The sequence below is a fragment of the Caloenas nicobarica genome, chromosome Z, assembly GCF_036013445.1.
Source record: "Caloenas nicobarica isolate bCalNic1 chromosome Z, bCalNic1.hap1, whole genome shotgun sequence".
Lineage (NCBI taxonomy): Eukaryota > Metazoa > Chordata > Aves > Columbiformes > Columbidae > Caloenas > Caloenas nicobarica.
The window spans coordinates 25049997-25074616 of NC_088284.1; the positions used below are offsets into that span (position 1 = coordinate 25049997).

Consider the following 24620-nt stretch of genomic DNA (forward strand, 5'->3'; position numbering starts at 1 on the left):
ACTAATCTACAGTACAACGCAAACCATCAAAGATGATAATAAGAGCTTTCAATGACAAATCTTCACTTAGAAGCTATATGAACAAGCTCTGTAGTATTTTCCAAGCAGTGTACAATACAGTGTAATAACAACAGTGAACATTGCAGAAACATGTTACGTCTCTCCTACAATTATTGATGTTGTCATACTATTCCTTTAATGGAAGTAAGCTGGGCATGCTTCTGGCTATTTGAAGTTAAAGTCTTGCATTACTCATTGCACTCTTGTGCTCCAGGTTAGAGATCCTTTTTACCTAACAATCAAAATAAATTAAAATTGCTCATATCCTCTGTAGGAACGGAATAATAATTTCCATGGAAGATTAGTTCTATGTACATTATAGTCATATTATTTAGAAGACTGCCTGCCTTTCAAAGTATTTGAAAAGCTTTAGGTCCTGTTCCTTCACCCCTCACCCTTGGGACAGAACACATTTCCACTGTCTTTTGCAGGAATAACACCCACCTAAAGTCAGAAAAATCAGGTCTTCCTTTCAAAATTTAATCTTTCAAAGTCTTTAAATTAATATTTAATCACAAATGCTTCCGTCAGATTCCATAGAACTACTAGTGTACTTATTCTATAATGCATGTTCTGAAATACTTTGCTGACACCAAATTAGGAAGCAGAGTTCAAAATGAATAATCATGTTTAATTTATAGCACTAGAAAAAAAATCCTTCCTCAGCATTCTGTGACACTTTAGAAAGGCATAAAGAATATGCAAAACAACCATATTCTGCAAACTAATTAGACTCTTTTGCTTTATTCATCATTATAGGTACTGATTTTCTATACTAGTACAATTCACAGAAACTAATAATATTTTTAATGCAGGGATCACAATTACATAGTATCTTAACTAATTCTGGGCCTGAGCACACCTTATCTAGGGATTCCTTCTTAAAATATATGTGTTCCTTACTACTAATGTATAAAACTTTAAACACCAAGAAAAGCCTTTAGCAATATATTATGAACAGTTGCCTGAATGAATGCACTCAAAGCAACAAACACTGTGAAAAGATGCAGCAGCTATTCTACAAGCAGTAGGAGTCTGTTTTTCTCTGAAATACTTTGGCATTCCAAACTAAATAATAGTCTGTAAGTCTGCAATGTATTTTACTTTCTTAAATGTAAGAAACACTAGCTCAGTCCAGCAGTTCATATTTTCTAGTGTCTTCCATTTGGCATTGCCTGATGCAAGATGCATTGGACACTACCGCAGAAAGAAATTAAAAACAATAATAATACTAAGAATAATTTGGAAGAAATTAGGAATAACTCTTCATCAGGAATGTTTCTTTTTATTCTCAAGAAGTCTTCTTCCCTATACGTTGTACATTTCCCACATATGTACCAAATATCACATATACTTCAAACAGGTTTGAGCTGATTATTTTAATACACGTGAAAGTCCTTAGTTTCCCTGTTTCTTCCTCAGGTGTAGTTAATTGTACCACAGAAATAAATCCTTCACTATGATTTGAAAGCAAGCTTAACTCCTCCGTGTGCATTTAGTGAAAGTATAATGACACAAGGGAATACAAAGTGTTTGGTTAAAAAAAAAAATCCAGGAAGTTACTGCCACCCTTGCAACTGGGGAAAAACTGGCAGTAGTAACACAACTCACCTGCAAAAAGAAAAAAAAAAAAAAGGAAATTACAGTTTTTTCCAAAATCTCAGTCTTCTTTTAACTTGAATGCCATTTTAGTTTCCTTTAATTTTATGCATAAAACCTTTAACTGGAAAAATGTGTCTAGTCTTTAAACTGGTACCAACAGAGGTCAGATCTTTATTCAGCAAAAGTTACACGAGTTTAATTTCACCAATTTCAACTAGTCCCACTGTAGTAATTAAATATATTTTGTAATGTGTAAAGGCAACATATGCAGAAATTATTACTGAATGAGGACCTTTGCTTTTAAACCCAGTTTTGATATTGTGCACTAATTTCTAAATTTCCACAGATCTACAAGTAAAGGTGCACCCAAAGTGTTATCATAAAATTAAGACGTAAGTCGGAAGATGTACTTAACTATTATAGTGATATTAACAGCTGTAATTTATCAGCCTCACAGGAACTTACAAAAAGTCCACCAGCTTCCACTTATTTAGCAAATTCTTTGCTCAAATTCAAAGAAAAAATGGGGAATTTTTCTAGTAGCATCAAGATCTCTAGGTCCTTAGACGGTATTTTTTCTTTGTCTTGCTTGAGGGACGATGGGCTCTCATGTTTTGCAAATAACAAAATTATTTTTTGACAAGTCTGATGCAAAAATTCATGCACTGCTGAAGGAATGTCACTCGGCCTGAGCATCACCATGGTAAACACAAAAGTCCTGCAAACTGCCCTTTTGCCGAGTGTTTAACGAACCCTGCAAATCCCTACTCACAGGCTTGAATCTGGCTGATTATTACCTTTGCGATTTATTCAGTGATTTATTAGTGAAGTCATTCGGGAGCCTGGAAAGTGGGGGAAGGGATGCCATGCCACGTTCGGTAGATGAGGGCAAAGGCAGTTACATGGTATTTCCTCTACGCAGCAAAGCACAGAGAGATGGAAAGACTCGAGAAAATCGCCCACTATCTCAAGAGTTACTGCGTGCCCAGAGCCGCTGAGAATGGGGAGGGGGTGGCTGGCTTCCTCCTGCAAATGACCGGCCGTAGAGTGCGTTTTTAAGGGGTGATGTAAGGGAAATTAAACTTGACCGGCCAAACACACCCCCTACCTCAACGGTGTGTTTCTTCTGCTGAGAAGGGCGAGAGAGGTGGCCGAGGAGCACGCCTAGCTCTCTCGTACCCTACTGGGAGGGGAGCTGGCCGGCGGGAGACACTAACTAATTAATTATGAACGGGCAGATGTCCCTTTAAGGTCTACTGTGCTTTCCGACGGCTGCAGCCGGAGGCTTGAGGGGGGGAAGATTTGGCTTTATTTGTACATCTTAGCGCTGGGCGAGCTCTACGGAGAGGTTTCCAAAGCTCAGAGGTCTTTGAGGGGTGGGTGGGAGGAAAGTTGTGTGCAGGGGGAGGAAGCTAAATTCCTCTCGATGCGAAGAAACAACGTAAAGACTGAATAACAAACAGGAAATGCCTAACTCGGCTGCACGGCGGACGGGCGGTGCAGAGCGCTGAAGCCCGCTGGCAGCGCAGCACCGACGGGCGCGCCGGCGGCAGGACCGGTCCCGCCACCTCTGCCTCCGCCCGGGCCGCCGGGCCAGCAGGAGCCCAGGCATGGCTGCCTCCTACTGGATGCTGACAGGTGAGGAAAACCCCTTTTCTGTCTTGCTCTGAAGATCCAGTCCCGACAACAGTTGTGCTCCCTGCGGGAGGGGGGGGATGCTGTTAGGGGCTGGCAGCCGCAAGACTGCGTCTCCCCTGTCGGGTCCCTCCAGCTGCCCCTGCCCCAGCAATGCCCTGCCCGAAGCTGCTCTCCAGCTGGAGCCCATGAGGGACTTCTTCGGTTTGCTTCTCTCTGGGAACTTTAATCCCTAAACTAGTATTAAAACCCTGGGGGTAGGGGGGGGGCGGGCTTCTAGATGAGGGTGAATGGGAGAGAATAAATAGTGTAATTGTGTTTGGCTTGGGAAAAGAGATGCGCCTGGCACCTTTTTTTTAAATTAGGGTAGCTTTTTAGTTTTTCTCCATTTGGCTTTCAGATGTTCTGAGTTGTAAAAGGGGAAGTGAGGAAGCAGTTAACTGCACGCAACTAACTTCAGAAAGATGAGTTCATCCGGAGATCGAATATGTAATAATTCCTTTTAGGGTTTCCTTAATCGTTAGGTACTTACTCACTCTCTTAGCAAAATATAGCAAGTAACAACTCTGCTAGCTTGTGGATCTGTAGTAACATTTTGGATCCTAAATCAGGGAAATCCAAGAAGTGGGAAAGAGGCTAAGGCAGTGCTGGGATTCATGTGCTTGCAAACTTGGACACTGAGCTCCCCAGCAGCTCTTGCGCTGGCAACTAGCACACAGCGAATCTCGGGCAGTACAGAGGAATAAATCAATTTCATAAGAGTCATGAAAACGCAGGCAGCAGCCAGTGGGGAAAAGGGAAGAGTAGCATTTTTTCCCTCCTCACTCTGAGCTTATTGTGCAAGAAAGAACAGATACACAAAAATGTGAAAATCTGAATGTAGTACTTTGGTGTGCCACATTTAGCCCGTGTTCATAGACCTCTTTATTACTTTTCTTACATAGTGATATTGTCCAAACATGCTTTTCTTTGTGTTCCTTCACACAAGGAGGCTTCGTAAAGTGGCAACAATTTAGCATGCCACAACTTCCCTTCAGAGTTGCAAAATTTGCACTGGTACTGCTGGGAGATAATTTACCAGTAATGACAAAAAGGTTTATTGTCAGATAGGAATACACCTCAAGGGTGGGTCCCATACAGATCTGTCAAGGGCTTTCTAGTTTTTGTTGTTGTTATTGTTATTTTCTTTTTTAAAAACTTGGTGTGAAATACAATACAGTTGGAAATAAGAGCAGGCATTATAGATACCAGGAAATGAGATTCAAATTTTCTGAGATAAATAAGAAAAGCAGTGCTACAGAAACAAGTCAAAATGTTCTAAAACTAAGTACAAATAGTTTTAGAATTACAGTGGAACAAAAATAAAGGCAAATGACTTACATGCTCCTTTTTCTTAAAAAGAAAAAAAATAGGGGGGTCAGGGAGTGCAAATAATGTCATGTGCTAGGAGCCAAAAACAATCTAGAATAAAGAAGGTGCATGGACAGGTATGTTTGTGTATTTATACAGATTTTTTTTTTTCTAATCTAACTTGGTATTGGTGAGGCCTCTGAGAATCTTGAGTACAGGAAGTCTGACAGATGCAGAAAAACAGGCAGAAGTGCACAGCGAAGTGACAAACCTGATAAGGGCTGAGGAACATGATCTGTGAAGACAAACTGAATGAGTTAGGCCAGTTTATCTAGAAGGGAAAAAACTAAAGGCAAAGTGTTGAGCATTTAAAAATATATGTTTTTACCAAAGTATGATCAGTGAGACTGTTCTTCCAAATGTCAATATTTTCTTTGTTTTGTGAGGTCACTCAGTCATGTCTTTCTATATTGCATATGTTGGTTTATAAAGAGATTGATGAATAGTTGGTTCTTTGTGTCCAACGAAGGACAGGGGAAACGCAACGTAACTCACTGTGCAAAAAACTTAGGGAATATTCAGAAGAACTTTCTTACTCTTCAGATAATGAATTCCTATAATGGGGTACCAAAAAAACCCACCCCTGCATAATCTCCTTCACTGGAAGTTTTTATGAAGTTGGATAAACACCCATGACGAATGGCTGAGGTTTACTTCACCTGGCCTCAGCGTAATTGCTTTAACTAGGGATCTGATGAAGTTTGCTCCAGCCCTACATTTCAACAGAAGAGGAAAGAAGAAATCAATCCAAAGGGTTCCATTACTTTTTAACTCTTCTTCACTTATAGTTTTATGCATAGCTTCTTCCCTCCTGGGGAGAAGTACCCATTTTGTTGGTACTGATTAAGAGTACCATATTTATAACATGAAAGACCAGTAATACTAAAGACAACTGTATGCAGAAAATGCAGTGGTCTCTGTACAGAGCCTGCAAAGGCAGGACAGGCACAAAATGAAAAAACATAATTCCCCCAGTTTCTCTCTCCATCTTTATCTTTAATCTTCCTTTGGTCTTGCAATAAGGTCCAACATTTCTCAGCAGATTTACCTCTGTATTTGAGATTCTTTCCCACTAGTTATCATGTTCTTATTTAATCAAGGACTTGAGCATGTTTGCATGAGTTCTAGCTAAAATGGCTGTAATACGAGGGAGAGTGTGTTTCCTATGAACGTGATCTCTCCTTGTCTAAAATCTGTCTACAAACTATTTCATAAAGCAGCTGATCAAGACTTAAAGATGTAGGGCAGTGGGTCTCAAATATTTTCAAAATAATAATCTTACAAAAACAGCATGTCTCAAAAATTCCCATGAATATATACTGTCATCATTTTTGTCTTGTCCTGTTCTGTGCTTAAGAACGTCTGAAAATTGACGCCAAATTGCTGCAATTATTTTTATATATATTTATATATATATGTATATATATATTTAAGTTATAAATGGCAAGAACTGTCAGGCTCTACACTTAGTCATAATGTTTTACCAAGACTGAAACAGACCATGTAATGTAAGGGCCACAGGTTGGTAATTTTGGGGCCACGAGTGGCTAAAGTCACTTGCTTTGTTCAGCCTGGAGGAGACTAAGAGGAAACCTCATCACAGATACAGCTTCCTCACAAGGGGAGGAGGAGGGGCAGGTGCTGATTTCTTCTCTGGCAACCAAGGACAGAACCCGAGGCAATGGCAGGAAGATGTGCCAGGGGAGGTTTAGGTTGGACATTAGGAAAAGGATCTTCACCCAGAGGGCAGTGGAGCACTGGAACAGGCTCCCCAGGGAGGTATCACGGCTCCAAGCCTGACAGTGTTCAAGAAGAGACTGGACAATGCCCTCAGATATATGGTGTGAATTTAGGGGTTGTCATAAGCAGAGGCAGAAGTTGGACATGATGATCCTTGTAGGTCCCTTCCAACTCAGGACATACTATGATTCTATGATTTCAAACTTGTATGTTAAAACTGTATGTAGAATTAAAAGTTTCCACTTGTTTGGCTTTACTGAGGTCAAACTCATTTCTCTGCTTGACATTAACAAAATTAATATGAACTTAAGAACTTAAGAACATATGAACTGCCAGCTGAACATGAGCCAGCAGTGTGCCCAAATGGCCAAAAAGGCCAACAGCATCCTGGCTTGTATCAGGAATAGTGTGGACAGCAGGACTAGAGAAGTGATTGTGCCACTGTACTCAGTGCTGGTGAGGCCCCACCTTGAATCCTGTGTTCAGTTTTGGGCCCCTCATCATAAGAAGGACATTGAGGTACTAGAGAGAGTGCAGAGGAGGGTGGAGAAGCTGGTGAGGGGCCTGGAGCACAAGTCTGATAAGGAGCAGCTGAGGGAACTGGGGCTGTTTAGCCTGGAGAAATGACGGCTGAGGGGAGACCTTATCACCATCTACGACTACCTGAAAGGAGGTTGTAGCATGGAGGGTGTTGGTCTCTTCTCCCAAGTAGCAAGTGATAGGACAAGAGGAAATGGCCTCAAATTGTGCCAGGCGAGGTTTAGATTGGATATTAGGAAAAAATTCTTCACAGAAAGGGTTGTCAGGCATGGGAACAGGTTGCCCAGGGAAATGGTGGAGTCACCATCCCTAGAGGTGTTTAAAAGGCATTTAGACGAGGTTCTTAGGGACATGGTTTAGTGCTAGAGTTAAGTTATGGTTGGACTCAATGATCCTGAGGGTCTCTCCCAACCGAAATGATTCTATGACTCTAACTTACAAACTTACAGTTATATGGTTCTGAAATTTTCAGAAATATTGTTTTTCTTCTGTTGCTCATTCTTTGACATATTCAAACACATAACAATACTCAGGACTTACTTTTTACCAGAGTAGGCAAAGCATCATCAGTAGCAAATGTTTTCCTTTATAAGTTGATAATGGTCTTGCTAATTGTGGATGCATCATTGAAGTTTACAGATGCCACTAAATACTTGTGGATCCCTGTTAGTAACTGTGTTAAATATCATTATTTTTCTGTTTGAGAAAGGACTTCAGCGCATCTCAAAAGGTCTCTTTCTACAACAACAGTCAATTTATATGTTGAGTGGCAACTTTGTTTCAAGGTTGTTGTTCTTTGGTTTGGTTTGGGGTTTTTCGTTTTGGGTTGTTTTAATGCATCTGCTTGCTTGCATGAAGTGAATGTTTATTTTCTACTGGATGCCAACTTGCAACCTTTACCTGAAATATATCACATTTCCAGGGATGTGAGGCTGCTTGTAAAAATTAGACTGGAACCAACAAGTAGCAAAAAGTTTGTAAATACACAGCAGCAAAACAAGAAAAAATAAAATAACTATTAATGTGGTAGGTAAGTACGTACTACAGCTAATTTTTCTTGAAAGAATACCATGAGGTCAACTCTTGCAATTTTATAATCACAAAAATTGCAAAGAAGAAAATTCACCATGCAACATTTACACAGACAAGTGAAAGGAACTCCTAAAGAATGGCTGAAAGCACACTCTCTGCCTAAGCCACAAAACATTAATACAAAATTACGAGTATGTACAAGCCCAAATTAAACAGTCATTTACATGTGTGCTTATGTTATATTCCCTTGGGTGGTCCAGCTTCCTTCTGTGAAACTATTCATGCTAACAGAGTTAAGCATGTGTACTCACAGGAAGAGAGCCTGAGGTCTTATAAATAAATCCTGTTATGTAATATCTGATAAAGTTGTTTTTACGTAAGTATCAAGCTTAGAAACAAGGAACGGACATTACTGGGCCAGATCCCAGTTCAGTGTCCTGTTGCAACAACTGACTAGTGCTAGATACTTGAGAGAAATTTATATGTACACCTTAATGGGAGATACAAGATTATTTTCGATCATAGTAGTCTTGTATATTAGTAAACCCTTGACTCCAAAGCCTTTCCAAGTCAGAAAATTCCATAATCCACAGTGGTTTGGTTTTATGTTTTGTTTGGTTTGGGGTTTTTTTGTTTAATATCTAAAAGAAACCAAAAACTTGGTTTTAATGATTCTAAATTTGCACTTTGTCATCTCTAAGAGGATGTCCTCCTACTTTTTCAGTTATCGGACTGTGTGGATATTGTAAACTTACTGTATCTGTTCCAATTGCCCTGACACACTTATCATAGCACATCAGTTTGTCTGCTTTCTCAAATATCTTTTGTTCTTTTGAATCATTCTTCATACAAGCACTTTTTCTGTTCTCCATTCTTTTAATTTTCTTTTCCTCATTCTTTCTAAATTTGCAAGTTACTCTGAAATGGAGTTCTCAGCAATAAATAAGCTCAAAATAAGCTGCAGTACTTGTATAATGACATTATTTTTTCACATTATTTCTGGCTTGTTAAATTTGTCTAGGCTGCAAATTGAGTTGTCTAGTTATTGTTCAGGCCCCTTTTCTGTGCTAGTGATAATTTTAAAAGGTTTTTGCGAGGCATATTACATTTGCCAACATCAAACTTTATTTGAAACATGCTTATCTGCCTCTGAAGCCTCTCGGGACTGCCTCATTCTACTAGTTTCAGGAAGCAGGTCAAGTTTCAGTGCAGGCTGAAGTGTAACTTAAAAGTTTTACCACAAACTTTTAAGCTGAAGTTCAGTTTAAGAGCGACGTCAAAGTAACAGTTGAGGTTCTGATGTTGCATGGGTCTGGTTTTCATTTTGCTCAGCGGTGGTTGCCTGAGCAGCCGCCCCGCTCCCGCCCCAGCAGCTCCGCTCCCTGACTGAGGTACCGCGGCTTCTCCCACCGCACGCAGAAAACCGCTGAGCCACACCTTTGTTATCTCCTTCTCCACCTGTAACCATAACCTTCCACAACTACTTAGGTTCTGTTGTTTGTTTTCCTCTTCTCAAACGTGAACGGCTGTGTCAGAGGCCTTTGGAAACCACTGCAAGGAGCTAGAGGGGCAGGGCAAGCGCGGCCCTGCTCGCTCGCGGACAGGCAGCACCGGGCAGACACACCGCTTCACAGCCCTCTCCTGCCTCACAGGAGCGTTGCGGGTGCCACTTAGCTCCCCTCAGAGAGTTTTCCTCCGGCGACCTCCGGCCCCGCGTGCCCCCGGCTTGCGGAGGGGGCAGGTCCCCGCGCGTGCGCCGGCTCTTGACGCGGCCGCGTGCCCGCGCGCGAGTCACGGAGGCGAACGGGAGGGGGAGGTGCGCGCGCGGACGGCGCCTTTTAGGACGGGCCGTGCGCGCGCGCCTGCGCCTGGCGGCTGCTGCGCATTGCGCATGCGCGCCGAGCCGGGCGAGGAGCCGGCCCGGAGTGGTCGGAGTGCCGCCCGCGCCTGAGGGCTAGGCCAGGCTCCGCCGCGGGCCCGGGGCAGGCCGGTGACCGGGAAAGGCCGGTGATCGGGAAAGGCCGTTCATCGCGGCCCGGGGTAGGCTGTCCTTGCGCGGGTCCCGCCGCCCGCCAGCTTCCGCCGCCAGGCCTCCCGAGGCAGGCGTGCAGGCCGCTGCCGGCGCGGCTGCGGTAAGGCCGGAGGGGGCACAAGGAGCTACCAGGATGAAGCTGGTGAGGAAGGACCTGGAGAAGGATAATGCGGGGCAGGTGACGCTGATCCCCGAGGAGCCCGAGGACATGTGGCACACCTACAACCTGCTGCAGGTGGGTGACAGCCTGCGGGCCTCCACCATCCGGAAAGTGCAGACCGAATCGGCCACGGGCAGCGTGGGCAGCAACCGCATCCGCACCACCCTCACCCTCTGCGTGGAGGCCATCGACTTCGACTCACAGGCCTGCCAGCTGCGGGTGAAGGGCACTAACATCCAAGAGAATGAGTATGTCAAGATGGGGGCCTACCACACCATCGAGCTGGAACCCAACCGGCAGTTCACACTGGCCAAGAAGCAGTGGGACAGCGTGGTGCTGGAGCGCATCGAGCAGGCCTGTGACCCGGCCTGGAGTGCCGATGTGGCAGCCGTGGTCATGCAGGAAGGGCTGGCTCACGTCTGCTTGGTCACTCCAAGCATGACGCTTACCCGTGCCAAGGTGGAGGTGAATATCCCCCGCAAGCGGAAAGGGAACTGCAGTCAGCATGACCGGGCCCTGGAGAGATTTTACGAGCAGGTGGTACAAGCCATCCAGCGGCATATCAACTTTGAGGTGGTGAAGTGTGTACTGGTGGCTAGCCCAGGCTTTGTACGGGAGCAGTTCTGCGACTACATGTTCCAGCAGGCGGTCAAGACTGACAATAAGCTGCTGCTGGAGAACAGGTCCAAGTTCCTACAGGTAAGGAACTAAACAGTCTCCAGAGTGGGTAAAAAGAGGCATAAGAGCTGTCTATGATGATGAAAGATAATTGCCATGAGTGGTGGGAAGTAATTCACTTATTAGAGAAAATAAATTTCTGTCTGAACATCATAAGGTAATTATTCTCATGCTTCCCAAACTGTAAGGTAGTTATGCAAGATACAGGAATGGTTCCTTCCTAGGATACCTTAACGTGGAATAGAGAAAGTGTGGAATATTTCAAACTTCCTATAAAAGCATATTTAATATTTAATTAAGACCGAAGTACAAGTTGGAAAATGGTTTAACTGTAATCTATGATGCTAGATAGCATGCATATTTAATGACAGCTTTCTAAAGCTTTTTTTAAAAAGTACCTGGATGTGGTATAGGTTAGTTAATTTTGTTATTAGTTTTGTACTACATAGTTAAAGGTTATGCAGACCGTAGCATTTTTTCCTGTTCCTTAGGTATCTAGTTGATTGAGTGGGGCTTTTTTTGCCTTTCACTGAAACAGCCAAACTCTGAGCATAAAATAAACTTTTCTTTTCATAAGGATACTTGTATATTTCTTTCATTGGAGTAGACCTGTAATCCATACTTCCAAAAGGCTGGAGGGTAGCAGGGGGGAAGTGTGTCCCAATACTTGATGGTCACAACGTTTAGGAGACACATTGCATCAAGAAGCCCCCCTTTGCATTTTTAGCAAAGTGATAGTGTGAAGAGTTTTAATGTACTTAACAGCTTTGCAAGCATGGGAGCTATGCAGTTGTGCAAGACTCAGCACTTTTGCATTATATGGCTGCAGTTTTAAGAGATCTCTTCTTGAATGCTTTAAAAGGGAGAGGCCTAAGTCTTAGTTTCTTAGTAGTTTCAAGTGGCCCTCTTTGAGGACTGTCTGCAACAACTTGCATGTCTAACCCAGTCTTTGAATAAGAGAAACAGTTTTCCTGCACTTCTTAAAGTACAGTTTAAGGGATTTGGTATAAGCTTTGGGTTGCAGGGGGGAACCTTTAAGAAAAGAATCATGTAGGTTTCAAGAAAGACATAACTCCCTTGAATAATTATGAAGTTAACTATTGTGTATAGTGAAAGCTGTTTGTGATTGGGTAATCAAGAAAGTGATCCTTTTTATTTAAAAAAATGCAAACCTTTGACTTTTTTTACCCTAGGTCCACTCGTCCTCTGGACATAAATATGCATTGAAGGAAGCCCTCTGCGACCCAGCTGTAACTAGCCGTCTCTCTGACACTAAGGCAGCTGGTGAAGTCAAAGCCTTAGATGACTTCTACAAAATGCTGCAGCATGAGCCTGACCGGGCTTTTTATGGTCTAAAGCATGTGGAGAAGGCCAATGAAGCTATGGCCATTGATACCTTGCTGATCAGCGATGAGCTTTTCCGGCACCAGGATGTGGCTACACGTGCCCGATATGTTAAATTGGTAGATAGCGTACGGGAGAACATGGGCACAGTACGCATTTTCTCCAGCCTGCATGTGTCTGGAGAGCAGCTTGGCCAACTGACAGGAGTGGCAGCCATCCTGCGCTTTCCTGTTGCTGAGCTCTCTGACCAGGAAGACGAGTCTAGCTCTGAAGAGGATTGATAACAGTGACTTCATTCCACAGTTTCTTTTCCAAGTCATGTTGAAATGACATTAAAGGCCCTCCCTTCCTAAATATGGTGTGCAGGTGTGCTGTGACATGTAATTTATTTTTTTCATAGTATTTCTTACAGTATATAGCTCTGCTCAGCACACTAATGGATATCTGTTCTATGGTAATGATTATTGGTGTACTGTGCATTGGAGGTGACTGGTTTTGCAAGGTACACAGTGGACCTCCAGCAGTTCAAAAACCTAATTTGACTCCCCAAAGCTGCTCACTCTGCATGTTAAGGCAGACTGGCAGCTTAGTGTTTTGGAAAGTGTATGAAAAGATAATAAACTAAGAGGGAGAAAATTATGTCAGACTGTCTATTTCTGTCCAAATGCTTGAAAAGAGTATTGCAGAACAAATATAAATTTCTTTATGCAAGACCTGACAAAACTGTGTTTGATCTTAGGAACTCGCCATTCTTCCTAAGATGTGGCCAAGGAGTGAGTTCAAAATCATCTGTTAGGGGGTTTTGTGGTGTTATGAGTCTTACCACTTAAATATTTCTGTGAAACACTTGAAGCAATCTTTCAGAAACCAGACCCTTTAAATTAACGATTTCCTCCCTAATGTGATAGTAGATGCAAGACAAATTGTGAAGCTCACTGCACCCTTTTCTGTTATCTTTTTGAATGCTGTTACATTGTGAGACTGTCCTGAAAGCTAACAAGGTATGATGTGTCGTCATTGACCATATTCCAATAAATTGACATTGGGATTATTTCACGCAGCGTTTTGAGAAGATATGTGAAAAGGCTTGCAAAATCAGGACCCAGGCTTCCATAAGGAATCTTTTGACAACAAATGGTTTAAATAAGTTCATAGTCTGGTATTTTTCTCCTTGTGTACCTCTTTAAAAGCATACATAACCTGTGATACAGAAGTAAAGATTACAAATTTATAGATCAAACTTCAGCTTGAGATAATGAGAACTGTAAAAATAAAAATTACTATTCCAATTATTGTTCTGCTCCAAGTTTTAAGACCCACTACGAATTTTCTTTCTTCACTGAGCAATAAATCTGAAGCTGAGGAAGCAGAAACTGCTTTCAGATTCTGACATACCTTCAAAGGGATCGTTCAATTTAAGCCAATGTTTGATCGTGTAGGTTGTGTGTGTAAATAAGCATTCCTTTTTTTTAAAATGTGGTAGGAGGGGGGAACAGGAGAGACTTCCCGAAAATAAATTTTATTTAAGAAAGCTGTAGAAGACTTCTGAAATACGGAAAGGCACATAACAATGGAATATTAAAAACACCAAAGCTTTTAGTCTGAGTAGTATAATTTTAGCAAAAGTGTTTTTAATGGTACTAACATATGTTGATGGATGCCAGCTCTGTGAATTTGATATTATCTACTGCTAGCTGAACCATCAGCCTAAACTTGATTGAGAAGTACTTTTAAGTTAAAAGCCATCTCCCCTTTTCCCATCATCCAAACAGCCTAAGGAATGTATGAACAGAACTTATACTAGAACTGTACTTTATTAACACTAATTCCTCTCTCACTGAACACAAGCTTGTTAAGACAATTGTTTAGAGTCAGATTGCACAGATAAACTATGTTATTGGAGCATTTTTGTCTTGAATGGTGTTGAGTGCCGTAAGTTACAGAATGCTCAGGTAGGCTTCCTTCAGCAGTTAGGACTGGTTAAATTAGAATTTTTTTTTTCTTTTAAAAATGTGCCAAAGATGATTATATACTTTTCCAGCTACAAAGCACCCTGATTTCTGCCACATATGGAGTTAAATGTAAAGAACATATGAAACAAGTAGAAGACTCTGACCTTCAATATATGTTACCTATATGCTGCAAATTCAGGCTTTAAACAGGCTCATAATGTCTAAACAATGTCATTAATTTTTTTAAGATAAGCTGGTATATTTGTATTTCAGTTCTTACAAGTAATTCGAATTTGTTGCAATTGTACACAAATGATACATGCAAAATTGTAGTACACCAGGAAATTCTTAGTTTAATTCTCAGCAAACTGAGAGACAAAACAAACTGTTCCTTGTTTGTGGAAGGGTTTTCTATTTTATTAGACCAAATTGATTCCAATTATTCAATTTTAAACAAGAAATTATGAAGAGTTTTTATTGTGTGCTATGAGAAGATTAAAATGGCAATTCTGCAAGTCTATGTTTTGTGCTTGTGGTAGTGTATCACCAAGGAAAAGAAGCAGCCATTTTGCTGTTTATTTGGATTTTTAAGGTATAAAAGCAAACATATGGTAAGAAAATATGTTCATAGTTATTCTTTGAATTATTTATACTTAAAATTCTACACCGACTTTACAATTTTGGAGTATTTTCCTCTTTTTAGTTACTGCTGTCATGGCATTAAGTCTGAAAGAAATACACATCTAGTTACCCAAAGCATGGAAGGATGCAATTTTTTTTTTTTTTTGTAAGCATTTTTGTAGTAAAATAAATATACAGTTTCTATGTAGACAAATGCATCCTGTTTCAGGAAACAGCTTAAGGGCTTGGTATTGAAAGTAGGTTGCGTTCAGTAGTTGCAGATGCTTGACCTGGCAAAGTTCCAGGGTTGCTAGTATCTTCTGTATTTAAAGAAATTTTGAATCGTTGAAAAGTCCATGTTGACAAAGATGCTTGCTTAACACAGACTTTAATGTCTGTGTGCAGATAACACACAGAAGATGCATGTCATCTGCAGATGAAATGAATAAGTGCTAGAGCCATGGGAAAATTTTTTTTTATCTTTTCTTTGGAACTAAACATACATGAGTTAAAAACTGTCTGCAGTATGAAAATTGTTCTCATGCACCATGAAGTATTTAGTAATTTTGAGCAGTGTTTCCGTTTAGTTTCTGATAATGGTCTGACATAATTCTGTGAATTAGTAGCATGTTTTATCTTCCAATTTTCCAGTTTTCAAAATAAATTAATACACATAGTAGGGCTTCTTAATATTTGTTACATTTGGTAGGAAGTATGCTTTTAAAAGTATCATGAAATCAGCTTGATCCTGAATCCTGCTGTGCTCTTTAGAGATTCAAATAAATTCATTAATTTAGGTCATAAAACCTCTCTTGCAAACTTCTACTTTGGAGCAGGCTTCAGTTTGTTAGTTCTGTCACCTTAGGCATTTAAATCCAGTTATTATGATATAATTTTTGTGGTTGTTTACCAGACAAAGTTTGGTGCACAATATGAAGCCATCACCAGCAAGAGACAAAATAATCCTACTAGTTATAAAGCAAAATAAAAGACAAATCTTTCAGTGAAGCTGTAAAGCATTTAACAGTATTTGACCTACGGAATTCCTCATCTCCCTCTTCCTGTCTTCACCCTTGTACACTATATGAGTGAAATACTGGGAGCAAATGATCTGACCACCAGTGTAACAAGAGCCCATAGCTCTTCAGCTTAATTTGCTATCCAATGAGCATGATGTTTTTAAAGTCATGTAAATGTCTGAAGTAATTTTCATATGCTACTGTTCTCTCTAAGGTTAAGTAGCACTGGATATTAAAACTGTCTTACCCTTAGAAAATTTCTTAGTTTAACTTCTGAGCTGCTGACCTTGGTTTGCAGGGGTTTTTTGTGAAGGTTATTATAGCTACCTTTGACTGATTTATAGCTTGAGCCTCTCTAATTTCTTTCTGGAAGCTGCATGATCTATCCAGAAGATGTGCTCGATTTCATAAAGGCAAAGTGGGGATAAAAGGTGTAATCATGTGCATGTGATCTTTTTTAGTCACCATGTCCATTCACTTTTCTCTTAGATTTTCCTATCTCTATTTTTAAAGAAAACCGGCCTGTTTCATAAAGTAATATATGTCTAGTTTTGCAGGAAAAAAAACATGTTCTCATAATGAATGTTCATGAAGCCACGTTTGTACAGTGTGTGGTCTGTTGCTTCTGCAAAAGATCTCAGAAACCCATTTTTAAAATGTGAAACTGCAATTAGAAGGTCTGCAATTAGGAATCCTTGTTTATAGCTCAAAATTGGCATTCCTGCAAGACACCTAATAACAAAAAAAAATAAAGGAATGACTTCAGAAAACTACTTGTCTTTGTACTTCTTAGGTACGGCAAAACTTCAGACTTGATATTTTTCTTGCTCTCTGATATATCAGTTGCTTATATCGGGTTGGTTTTGGTTTTGGTGTGGGGTTTTTTTTGTTGTTTGGTTGGTTGTTGTTGTCAAGTTAAAATGCTTGTTTTAGAATGAAGTTCCTAAACTCTACAGCTAGGTGCAACTGAGGTAGTTCAGACTGATGACTGTTAAATAAAAAAGAAGTTTCTTCAAGCTGTGCTAATGTGGGGGATGATACAGGTCTGGGAGTCATTCCCTTCTCAGTTCTCATTAAATATACACCTGCAACGTGTTACAAAGTGAATGATAAAAGTTTTAATGCTGTTAAAACTTAAGATTTCTCAGTTTTGGTTTGATTTAGGAGATGGTGGGAACAGAAGAGAAATATGGCATTGCTGTATATTATTTTGCAATATCTCTGTTTCTCGTACAACAGCCACAAGTTCCTTTTAGATCCCATTGTATTCACATTTTGTATGGGAAAATAGTATTCTGCAAACTCACTATTCTGCTAATTTAGAGTTAAGAAAATGCCTAACCCTTTGCATCTTGTGATTATTATAATTCTTAATTCAGGCTCTGGCATGGGTTAAGCCTGGGATTTTTCAGCAGTGGAAAGAGTAAACATAGGCTGTGGAGCTTCTTGTGTGACAGTTGCCCAAAGAATTGCTTAATAAGTGTAATGTTTAGTCCTGCCAGATTTTTTGTGCTTGACTCAAGTAGGGCATTGACTTCTATTTGAGAATAACTGCTTGAATTATACAGAATATAAAGGACATAAATGTCTCCAGTCTAACAACCAAACCGTAGTGCATATTCTTTGCAAACTTCTCAGCTTGACTGTTTTAGAAATGCAGTATAGGTTTTATGTGAAACATTTGTCTGCTAAGGTGTCTTAGCCTAAAACAGAGTGTGAGGAAAAGGTCTCTGAAATCATACTTGTTTATTCTGTTGTCTGAAAATAATTCTTCCTCTTGTCCCATTTGAGGGCTATACAAGAAACAGAGGGTATTGGAGCAGCACTTGCCTCCAAGTCAGTGTCTTCTGGGAAATGCAACACGAAGCAGCAGCTTTAAAGCAATGCCAGATCTTGTCAGATTTTGCTATATCAATCTCTAATTTATTGCCCTCTTTTTGGGAAATGATATGTTCACAGCTAACATAATTACTGTCATACTGCTTTAATAATTATTTAGAAGTCAAATTAGATCTGATCATTAATCCTCTGACAAAATAGCTGTTCCATTACAGAATTTTAATTAGTTGAAACTAGTACTTCTTTTCAGAAATGTACATTCCAGACTTGACGGGAAGTTTTTTCTGTGGTCGAAAATGGAATTTATAATCAAAGCCAAGCCTAAAATAGCAAAAAAAGAGTCTAGGGGCTTAAGGAGTCATATGGGACAGAAGATATTGAAGCTTAAGTTTTCTGTTCCATTGTTAACACTAGGCTAAACATGCTCCCTTTTCTGTCAGTGTCTTTGTTAAGTACTATTCCAGATTGTATAAGCAAATAAATATTTTTATATTTTGTCCGAGATAGCTAAACCACAGCTGGTGTAGTATCTTTTGGGATGTGGGAGACAATTTTCAGATTTCTGATCTGAATGGAACAGGAAAGTGATTGAAAGCTGTGACTGTTCCTACCTAATACACTCCAGCTGTGGTCTTCATGTTTCAGAAAAAAAAGCTGTGAGTAGGGTTCCATGTTTCAAAAACATTTTGGACCTGATAGCAGCCAAGCAAATCTACTTTTGAAGACAGGCTGATTATTTTCTGTGCAGCCTTAATACAAACCGTTAGACACTTATGTTACTTAGAACAAATGTTTTTAGCTGACTTTTTACTGAAACTCCTTCAGAACAAAGAAACTAAACACGAAATGTGTCTAAAGATACGTGTGTGTGTGTGTATATAAAGGTGCAGTGCCCTCAAAGAATGTGGTGTCTTCATGTAAAAAAGAAAGCCTACTTGACTCTTAGCTTGTAGTTGCTTTGGCAGCTGAAGGAATTACTCAGGATGCAGACTTGATAGTTATTTCAGGCCTCGTGATTTGTTTATGGTAGGTGGAGGTTGGTAGCAAATGCAACATTTAGGAGGTCTGATAGTTGCTGTTGAATGCTTGTGAACATCTCCTTCCACGGTTCCTGATGCTCTGGAAGCTGCGGCAGGTTTTGCTGAAGACAATTGCCTTTTCTTTAACCTGCAGCATTCAGCCTTGTGGCTTAAAGTGTATAAGTATTTTAGTTCAGGTGTGAGATTAATTATTTGCATCTGTTTATCTTACCTGAATAGTTGCCATAAAACACTTCCACTCCCTTTGGTAAAGAAAACTGTTTTATCTCACATAATTTATTCCTTTCCTGAGTGGAAATTGCGGGTCTGTGTTAGGGTGGCTAAGGTGAAGCTGAAATGGACTTTGTGAAGCTGGGAGAACGTCAGCTGTCTGCCAGGACAGCTGTGCCTCCAGCGCAGCGGCCGCCCTCACCACAGGGCTGTACCTGGGAGCTGCTGGCACAGCAGTGGTGAGAGGCGGAGAAGGAGCAGCTGCCTCATAAGGGATCTTTTCCAAGTTCCAGAGCCATGAGGAAAGCTGAAAAGCTATGACGCAATGGAAAATATGAGATGCTGTGTTGGGCACAAGTCTTCTTCCTCAAAGAGAGCCACACTGGGTGTTTGAAATACCTGTACTCGCTTCTAACAGCTCATCCTCAGTTGAGGGTAAGATGCCAGCTGATGTAACTAAGCTTGTACCCGAGGGAGAGTAGCTTCGAGGCTGACACTTGAAATACTGAGACCTTGCTAATCATATCACTGACAAGCTGCTGACAAGCCTGCTACGCAAGTGTCACACATGGAGTCTTTGCTGTATCTGAGGATTGTGAAAGACTACCTTTGTTTGTTTTCCTTTCATACCTGTCTGAAAGAGCCTTCTTTTACAAAACTAATATGTAGTGCTTTGAGAAACAAAAAGAAAACCAAAGAAAAATTTTCTAGTCAGACATTTAAAAAAAAGCCAACAACAGAACCTGATTGAAATAAACCTTCCAGAGTTTTTGAGGGGGTGCTTAGTGAGAAGAAACAGTACAAGAAAGCCAGGAAAAAAAAATATTAAAAGGTTTGTTGGATTTTTTAAAGTGTTTCAGATTGTTTTAGCTAAAGTGTTGTTTTTTAAGATAACTGGACTAGTCAAGTCCATCAAATGGTAAGTTTTTAGACTTTATCTCTTGAAAGCCGCAGAAATCAGTTATTGAATATCTATTAATACGCAGTCAAGCATTGTGATTTTCATAAACAACAGGTTGCTTAAGCAATTGCAAGATGTCTGCATGTTTTATTCAAGTCTACTTGCATGGTCCTGTGTATTTTTGTTATGAGACAAAAGTTCTATTATGTATTCAGAAATAACAAAATAAATGTTGACAATTAATGCTGACAGCTGCAAACCTAGCCTTCCCTAATTTTGAAGACTTGTCTTTCTAGCCTAAATAGGTTATAAAAATTTGTAATAGTGTGGGGTTTTGGTTTTTGTTTTTTAGGGGACATTATTGAAATTGTCACTGAAAAATGTTTGGGGCTCTAGGCAGCAGTATTTTGAAACTGAAGTTTTCACTTTTACTTTTAGAACCCTTTTAAAACTACTTTGTTCCCTAGCTTAAGCACTTCTATTTTGCAATAAGAACTGGCACGAAATGAATCTGTGTTGGAGAGCAGAAAGTTCCTACTATTGGTAAAATGAGAAGCTGGAACAGCCTTCCACTCAGAAAAATCAGAGCAAAAGGTCGCTTTAATATGGAATTTGTTTATCCTGAAAAATATGATGTAGTTGCCAGCATTAGACAGGAATCAATTCAGCAGTCCTGTAGCCTACTTGCTGAAGAGAAGCAGAGCGCTTGCTGTTGTTACGTTAGCAGAACATTGTATTACCCTGGTTATAACAATCCAATCTTTTGCGCATACGGTCTCACCACATCTCAACAGACACACCAGATTGCACAACAATACTGACCTTGTGTCAGACAGGGATTAGCCATCTGAACTGAGAGTGCAAGGATACCTATATTAGGTGCATGTTATGGGCTTAATGTGTACTTTCCCTTCAATCTCTGCCAGCTTAATGTCCTCTAGGAGCTTTAAAGACCTATTAAATAATATTTTTTGAGCATTTTGTTTGTAAACAGGCATCAAACTCAAGTCACTGATCATTGAAAGTGTTTCCTTTAGAAAGCATGCTTTCTCAAATGATTCTGAAGCTGCTATGAGTCGGTCCTTTGTGTATATTGACATAGCTTAGAAAAGTTTGTTTCAGACAAAGGTAACTGAGGTATCCAAAGAGCTATAAACCAAAGAAGATAAAAAGAGAGCATAGCATCAGCACAGCTAGGCTGAAAGGAAAAGCTGGAAGTGATGCGTTGCCACTCTCTGCTGCTGAAACAATAGTTGAGGTGTTACTTGCATAAAGCTGATGTTAAATCTATGATAAGGCAGCACGTATTTGCAGAAAGAGCACTGTGGGACATAAGGTGGTGGCACAACATTCTTATGTGCCTTTTTAAACCCTCGCAGCTCCCACTGACTTTAGAAGATCGAGTCACTCTTAAATAACACAAAAACTGACCTTAAGTTTGCAAGTTAACTTTTTAATTTAACCTTAATTTAGCCTAGGCAAGTGGCATCTACACAAGAACATAAAATTTCCTCACTATTAAGCTTCTGTTGTACTTTTGTGAAGTTGATGGCATGTTTGAAAGAAAGACTAACAGTTCTTTATGGAGCTCTTGGCAACATCAGAAGACTTTCTGAATAGGACTGGGCTGGACAGATATCTTAAAATCATGGGTGTACTTCATGTGCTGTGGGTGGGAAATTTAAGTTATTAGCACCAGGAATTCATGTAGAAAGCTCTATCTCAAACTGCATCTAAAAAAACAGGATGTTTTTCTACCTTTAGAGTCCAGCTTAATTTTGGGAGGAACAAACTTTCCTCTTACAATCTCTTCATGGCTAGCTCCAAATTTCCCTGAATTGTTTATTGACCAGTAAAAAAGAACATTTGCAGTAAAAAGACCTGGGATTAATCCCATAGTGCTTTCAGCTGCTTTACCAGTACAATCCCTAACCAGCAGAATAGCAGAAGAGCTGCTCATGCTTTTACTGGTATTTAAGTGTCTTAGTCTTTAAAAATTAGTCAATATTGTTAATGATGCATATTATTATGCTAAAGTTTGCAGTACATTGCTATCCAATATTTATAATTCATGGTGATATACTGGCTTTTGGAGAATTTCTTAACTTTGAAAAAAAATATCGTTACTATCTTGACTATAGAAATATACCATATAAAATATATTAAATCTACATAAACTTCTACTGCAATTTTCAGAACTACTTTATTTCCTAGGCTTCACTGTGAAATGACAGTGGTAAAGACACCGATGTTGATCATATTCTACTTCGAACATGTCACACATGATTATTTCAGGGAATAAGTTTCTAACATACACTAGACGGTATCTTTCATTCTCATTTCAGCTGAGCAATACTGGTGTGAAGTTGGCATTTTGGCTTTGTCAGTTTTTCTGATGATCTCAGATGAATACTATATGCCACTTCCTGACTTACTGGTACATAAATGCCTTTACAGAAAGTTTGGTTTTGTCTAATGTTCTGTTGTGTTCCAATGAACATTATCATAGTTGTTATATTAGCAGAAATAATAGGAAAAGAATTCTCTGTACAACTTGGGTATAGCTTGCCAGTCAGGTTTTTTTCTTTTAATATACACATCTGAGATTTAATTCTGAAGTGTGTCCATCATCACTTGGCTCTGGAATTTTTGTTTGGTCAAACTCTCTGCTTGTTTTCGGGTTTCCCTCCCCTATCCCCCTAATCATTGCATAGCAGAGTTGTGTGGGACTCTAAAGGAAAATATATTTGTAATTTTCTGTCTTTTCCCTTCCACTGTACTTAACACAGTTTCTTTTTTCACAGCTGAATTGATATTGATGCATTTTATGGACATTACTGGTTTTTAGCATGCATGTTGACTGCATATGTTTTTGCTGTACTATATAAAAACTAGCCTGTATTAAAGTTATGTGGTGCCCTGGCTAGCTGGATGTGATAGGGTCATATCAGGATATTTCTTTTGAAGGATTTCTTCTCTTCCTGAAGCCTTGAATGATTCAGCTGAGAGCAAGCCAATGATTATGCTCAGCATAAGGCGATGAAAGGTGGGAGTTTATAGCCATTGTAAAATGAAGAAATGGAAACAGTTGCTGCTTTTCAGAAAACCTTTCTTGCCACCAAAGCATTTCAACTCTGATACTAGCCTTAGGACTGCTGATCTTTGAGAAAAATAACCCAACAATCCCTGAAAGCAACTGAGGGGGAAAATTAACAAATAATGATACCAAGTCAGGAAGGAAAAAAGAAAAAAAAAAAAAAAAAAAGACGTTTGTCCTGGTCGGGAGATAGTAACATGATTTTTCAGCTAGGGGTCATTTTTTGCATTGTCAGTTCTCAGATTAGCACATTTCCCAGAATGTTCACATGGAATTTTGTCCTCATGGAGCATTTTATAGAGGAGTGATTTTACGTCAGATGGAGCAGACTGATGAAGTCTAGATTGATCAGATAGATGGCAGGGGTTTTTGTGTGTGTGTGCTATGATTCACGTTTTCTGGTTTTGACAAGGCTACACAGCTAAAAGCTTACAGCAGCAGGACATCATCCTGCAAAATTGGGTTTCAGCATAATTGGGCAAGTAGAAAGCTTGTAGAAAACCAACGGAAACATCATACTTGACTCTTCTTATCAATCTAGAGGATTTTTGTGCAGAGGAAAACCTAAAGGTCCATGAGCAGTTTTGAAGAGTATTGCAAAGCAAACATTTTTCTTTAGGTTAAAAAGTCCTCGTTTATTCACTTTGCATGAAATCACTCTCTTGCTCCTTTTTAAGCTTCTGGGTGTTATTTCAGAAAATGACATAGACGATCATCTTAACCATGCTTTCTGTGTGAAGCTTGAGTTAATTATAGATGACTATAAATATCTTCTATCTGGAAAAAAAAAAAAAAAGGTCAAGAGATGAAGGGTCCCGCAGGCTTATAGGTACAACTAGATGGTAGGAAACAAAAGTTACAATGGGATGTTCAGGAGGAAATTGTCTTTGATAGCAAAGGAGAGTGAGCCTACAGGGAAACACAAAGATTCTAGAGACTTGTATTTGAGTTACGTGGAAGAACTATATCCAAAAGATCACTGGAGACAAGCAGAAACATTTTCTAAGAGTTGTTTCCCTTCTACCAAGCTGCTAAATTTGCTAAGCCTCAGTACATCTGCACAAATCTAGTAGCTGAACTCACAAAGTTTTCTGTATGTGCGTGTATATTTCTAAGACTTTTTCTCCCATCTGTGAGAAACTGCAAAGTGCTAAGAATTGTGCAGATGAGAGGACTACTTTCCAAACTTTGACAAAGTAGTTTTATTCTGATGACTGTCAACCCAGTGGGGCACATGTTCTTGTTCTCTGCTATTGTATTTCCAAAAGTTTTGCCTATTACATTGTGCTACTCACTTGGGACCACATTACAAAGCATTGATTCAGTGTATTTTCAGGCTTGACACTGCATTAGAAAGCTATTTTCCAGTACAAATTATTCAGTACAAAACCAGCAAAGGAAGTTTTATTTAATGGGTTGTACAAAGCATTTAATTAGTTTTGAAAGCCATGTGGCTTCTGAATCTGGAACCACTTTCAAATATATATTTCTTTGTGTTTTGGGGATATTTATCTACTTTTAAGAAGAAGTCTTTTTTTACTTATTTGGTCTCATTCCAGACAGTCAGTTTTTTGCTCTTCAAAGGTTAAAGATTAAAGAAAAAATGCTGGAGGCAAAATTATATAAAGGTTCTTTTGTACCCCTGAAAAATAAAAGCCTTGATTTAAACAATACTGAAAAAGTTTCAAAGTTGAGACTTTTTTTTTTT

At 39.7% G+C, this 24620-nt stretch overlaps 2 protein-coding genes across 2 annotated transcripts in view; both read left to right on the plus strand.

The window, feature by feature from the left end:
• The first annotated feature begins 3054 nt into the window (after positions 1-3054).
• The window catches only part of ITGA1 (integrin subunit alpha 1), a 73699-nt gene continuing 52133 nt past the window's right edge, over positions 3055-24620 (plus strand). Inside the window, exon 1 of the mRNA XM_065655925.1 lies at positions 3055-3300. Within this exon, the coding sequence (XP_065511997.1) occupies positions 3273-3300 (28 nt within the window). The 5' untranslated portion in view covers positions 3055-3272. The remainder of the gene's footprint in view (positions 3301-24620) is intronic.
• Positions 9925-16763, plus strand: PELO (pelota mRNA surveillance and ribosome rescue factor). Its single transcript, XM_065657377.1, has 2 exons — positions 9925-10910; positions 12083-16763. The coding sequence occupies exons 1-2, from the start codon at positions 10185-10187 to the stop codon at positions 12512-12514; spliced, it is 1158 nt and encodes a 385-aa protein (XP_065513449.1). The 5' UTR covers positions 9925-10184; the 3' UTR covers positions 12515-16763.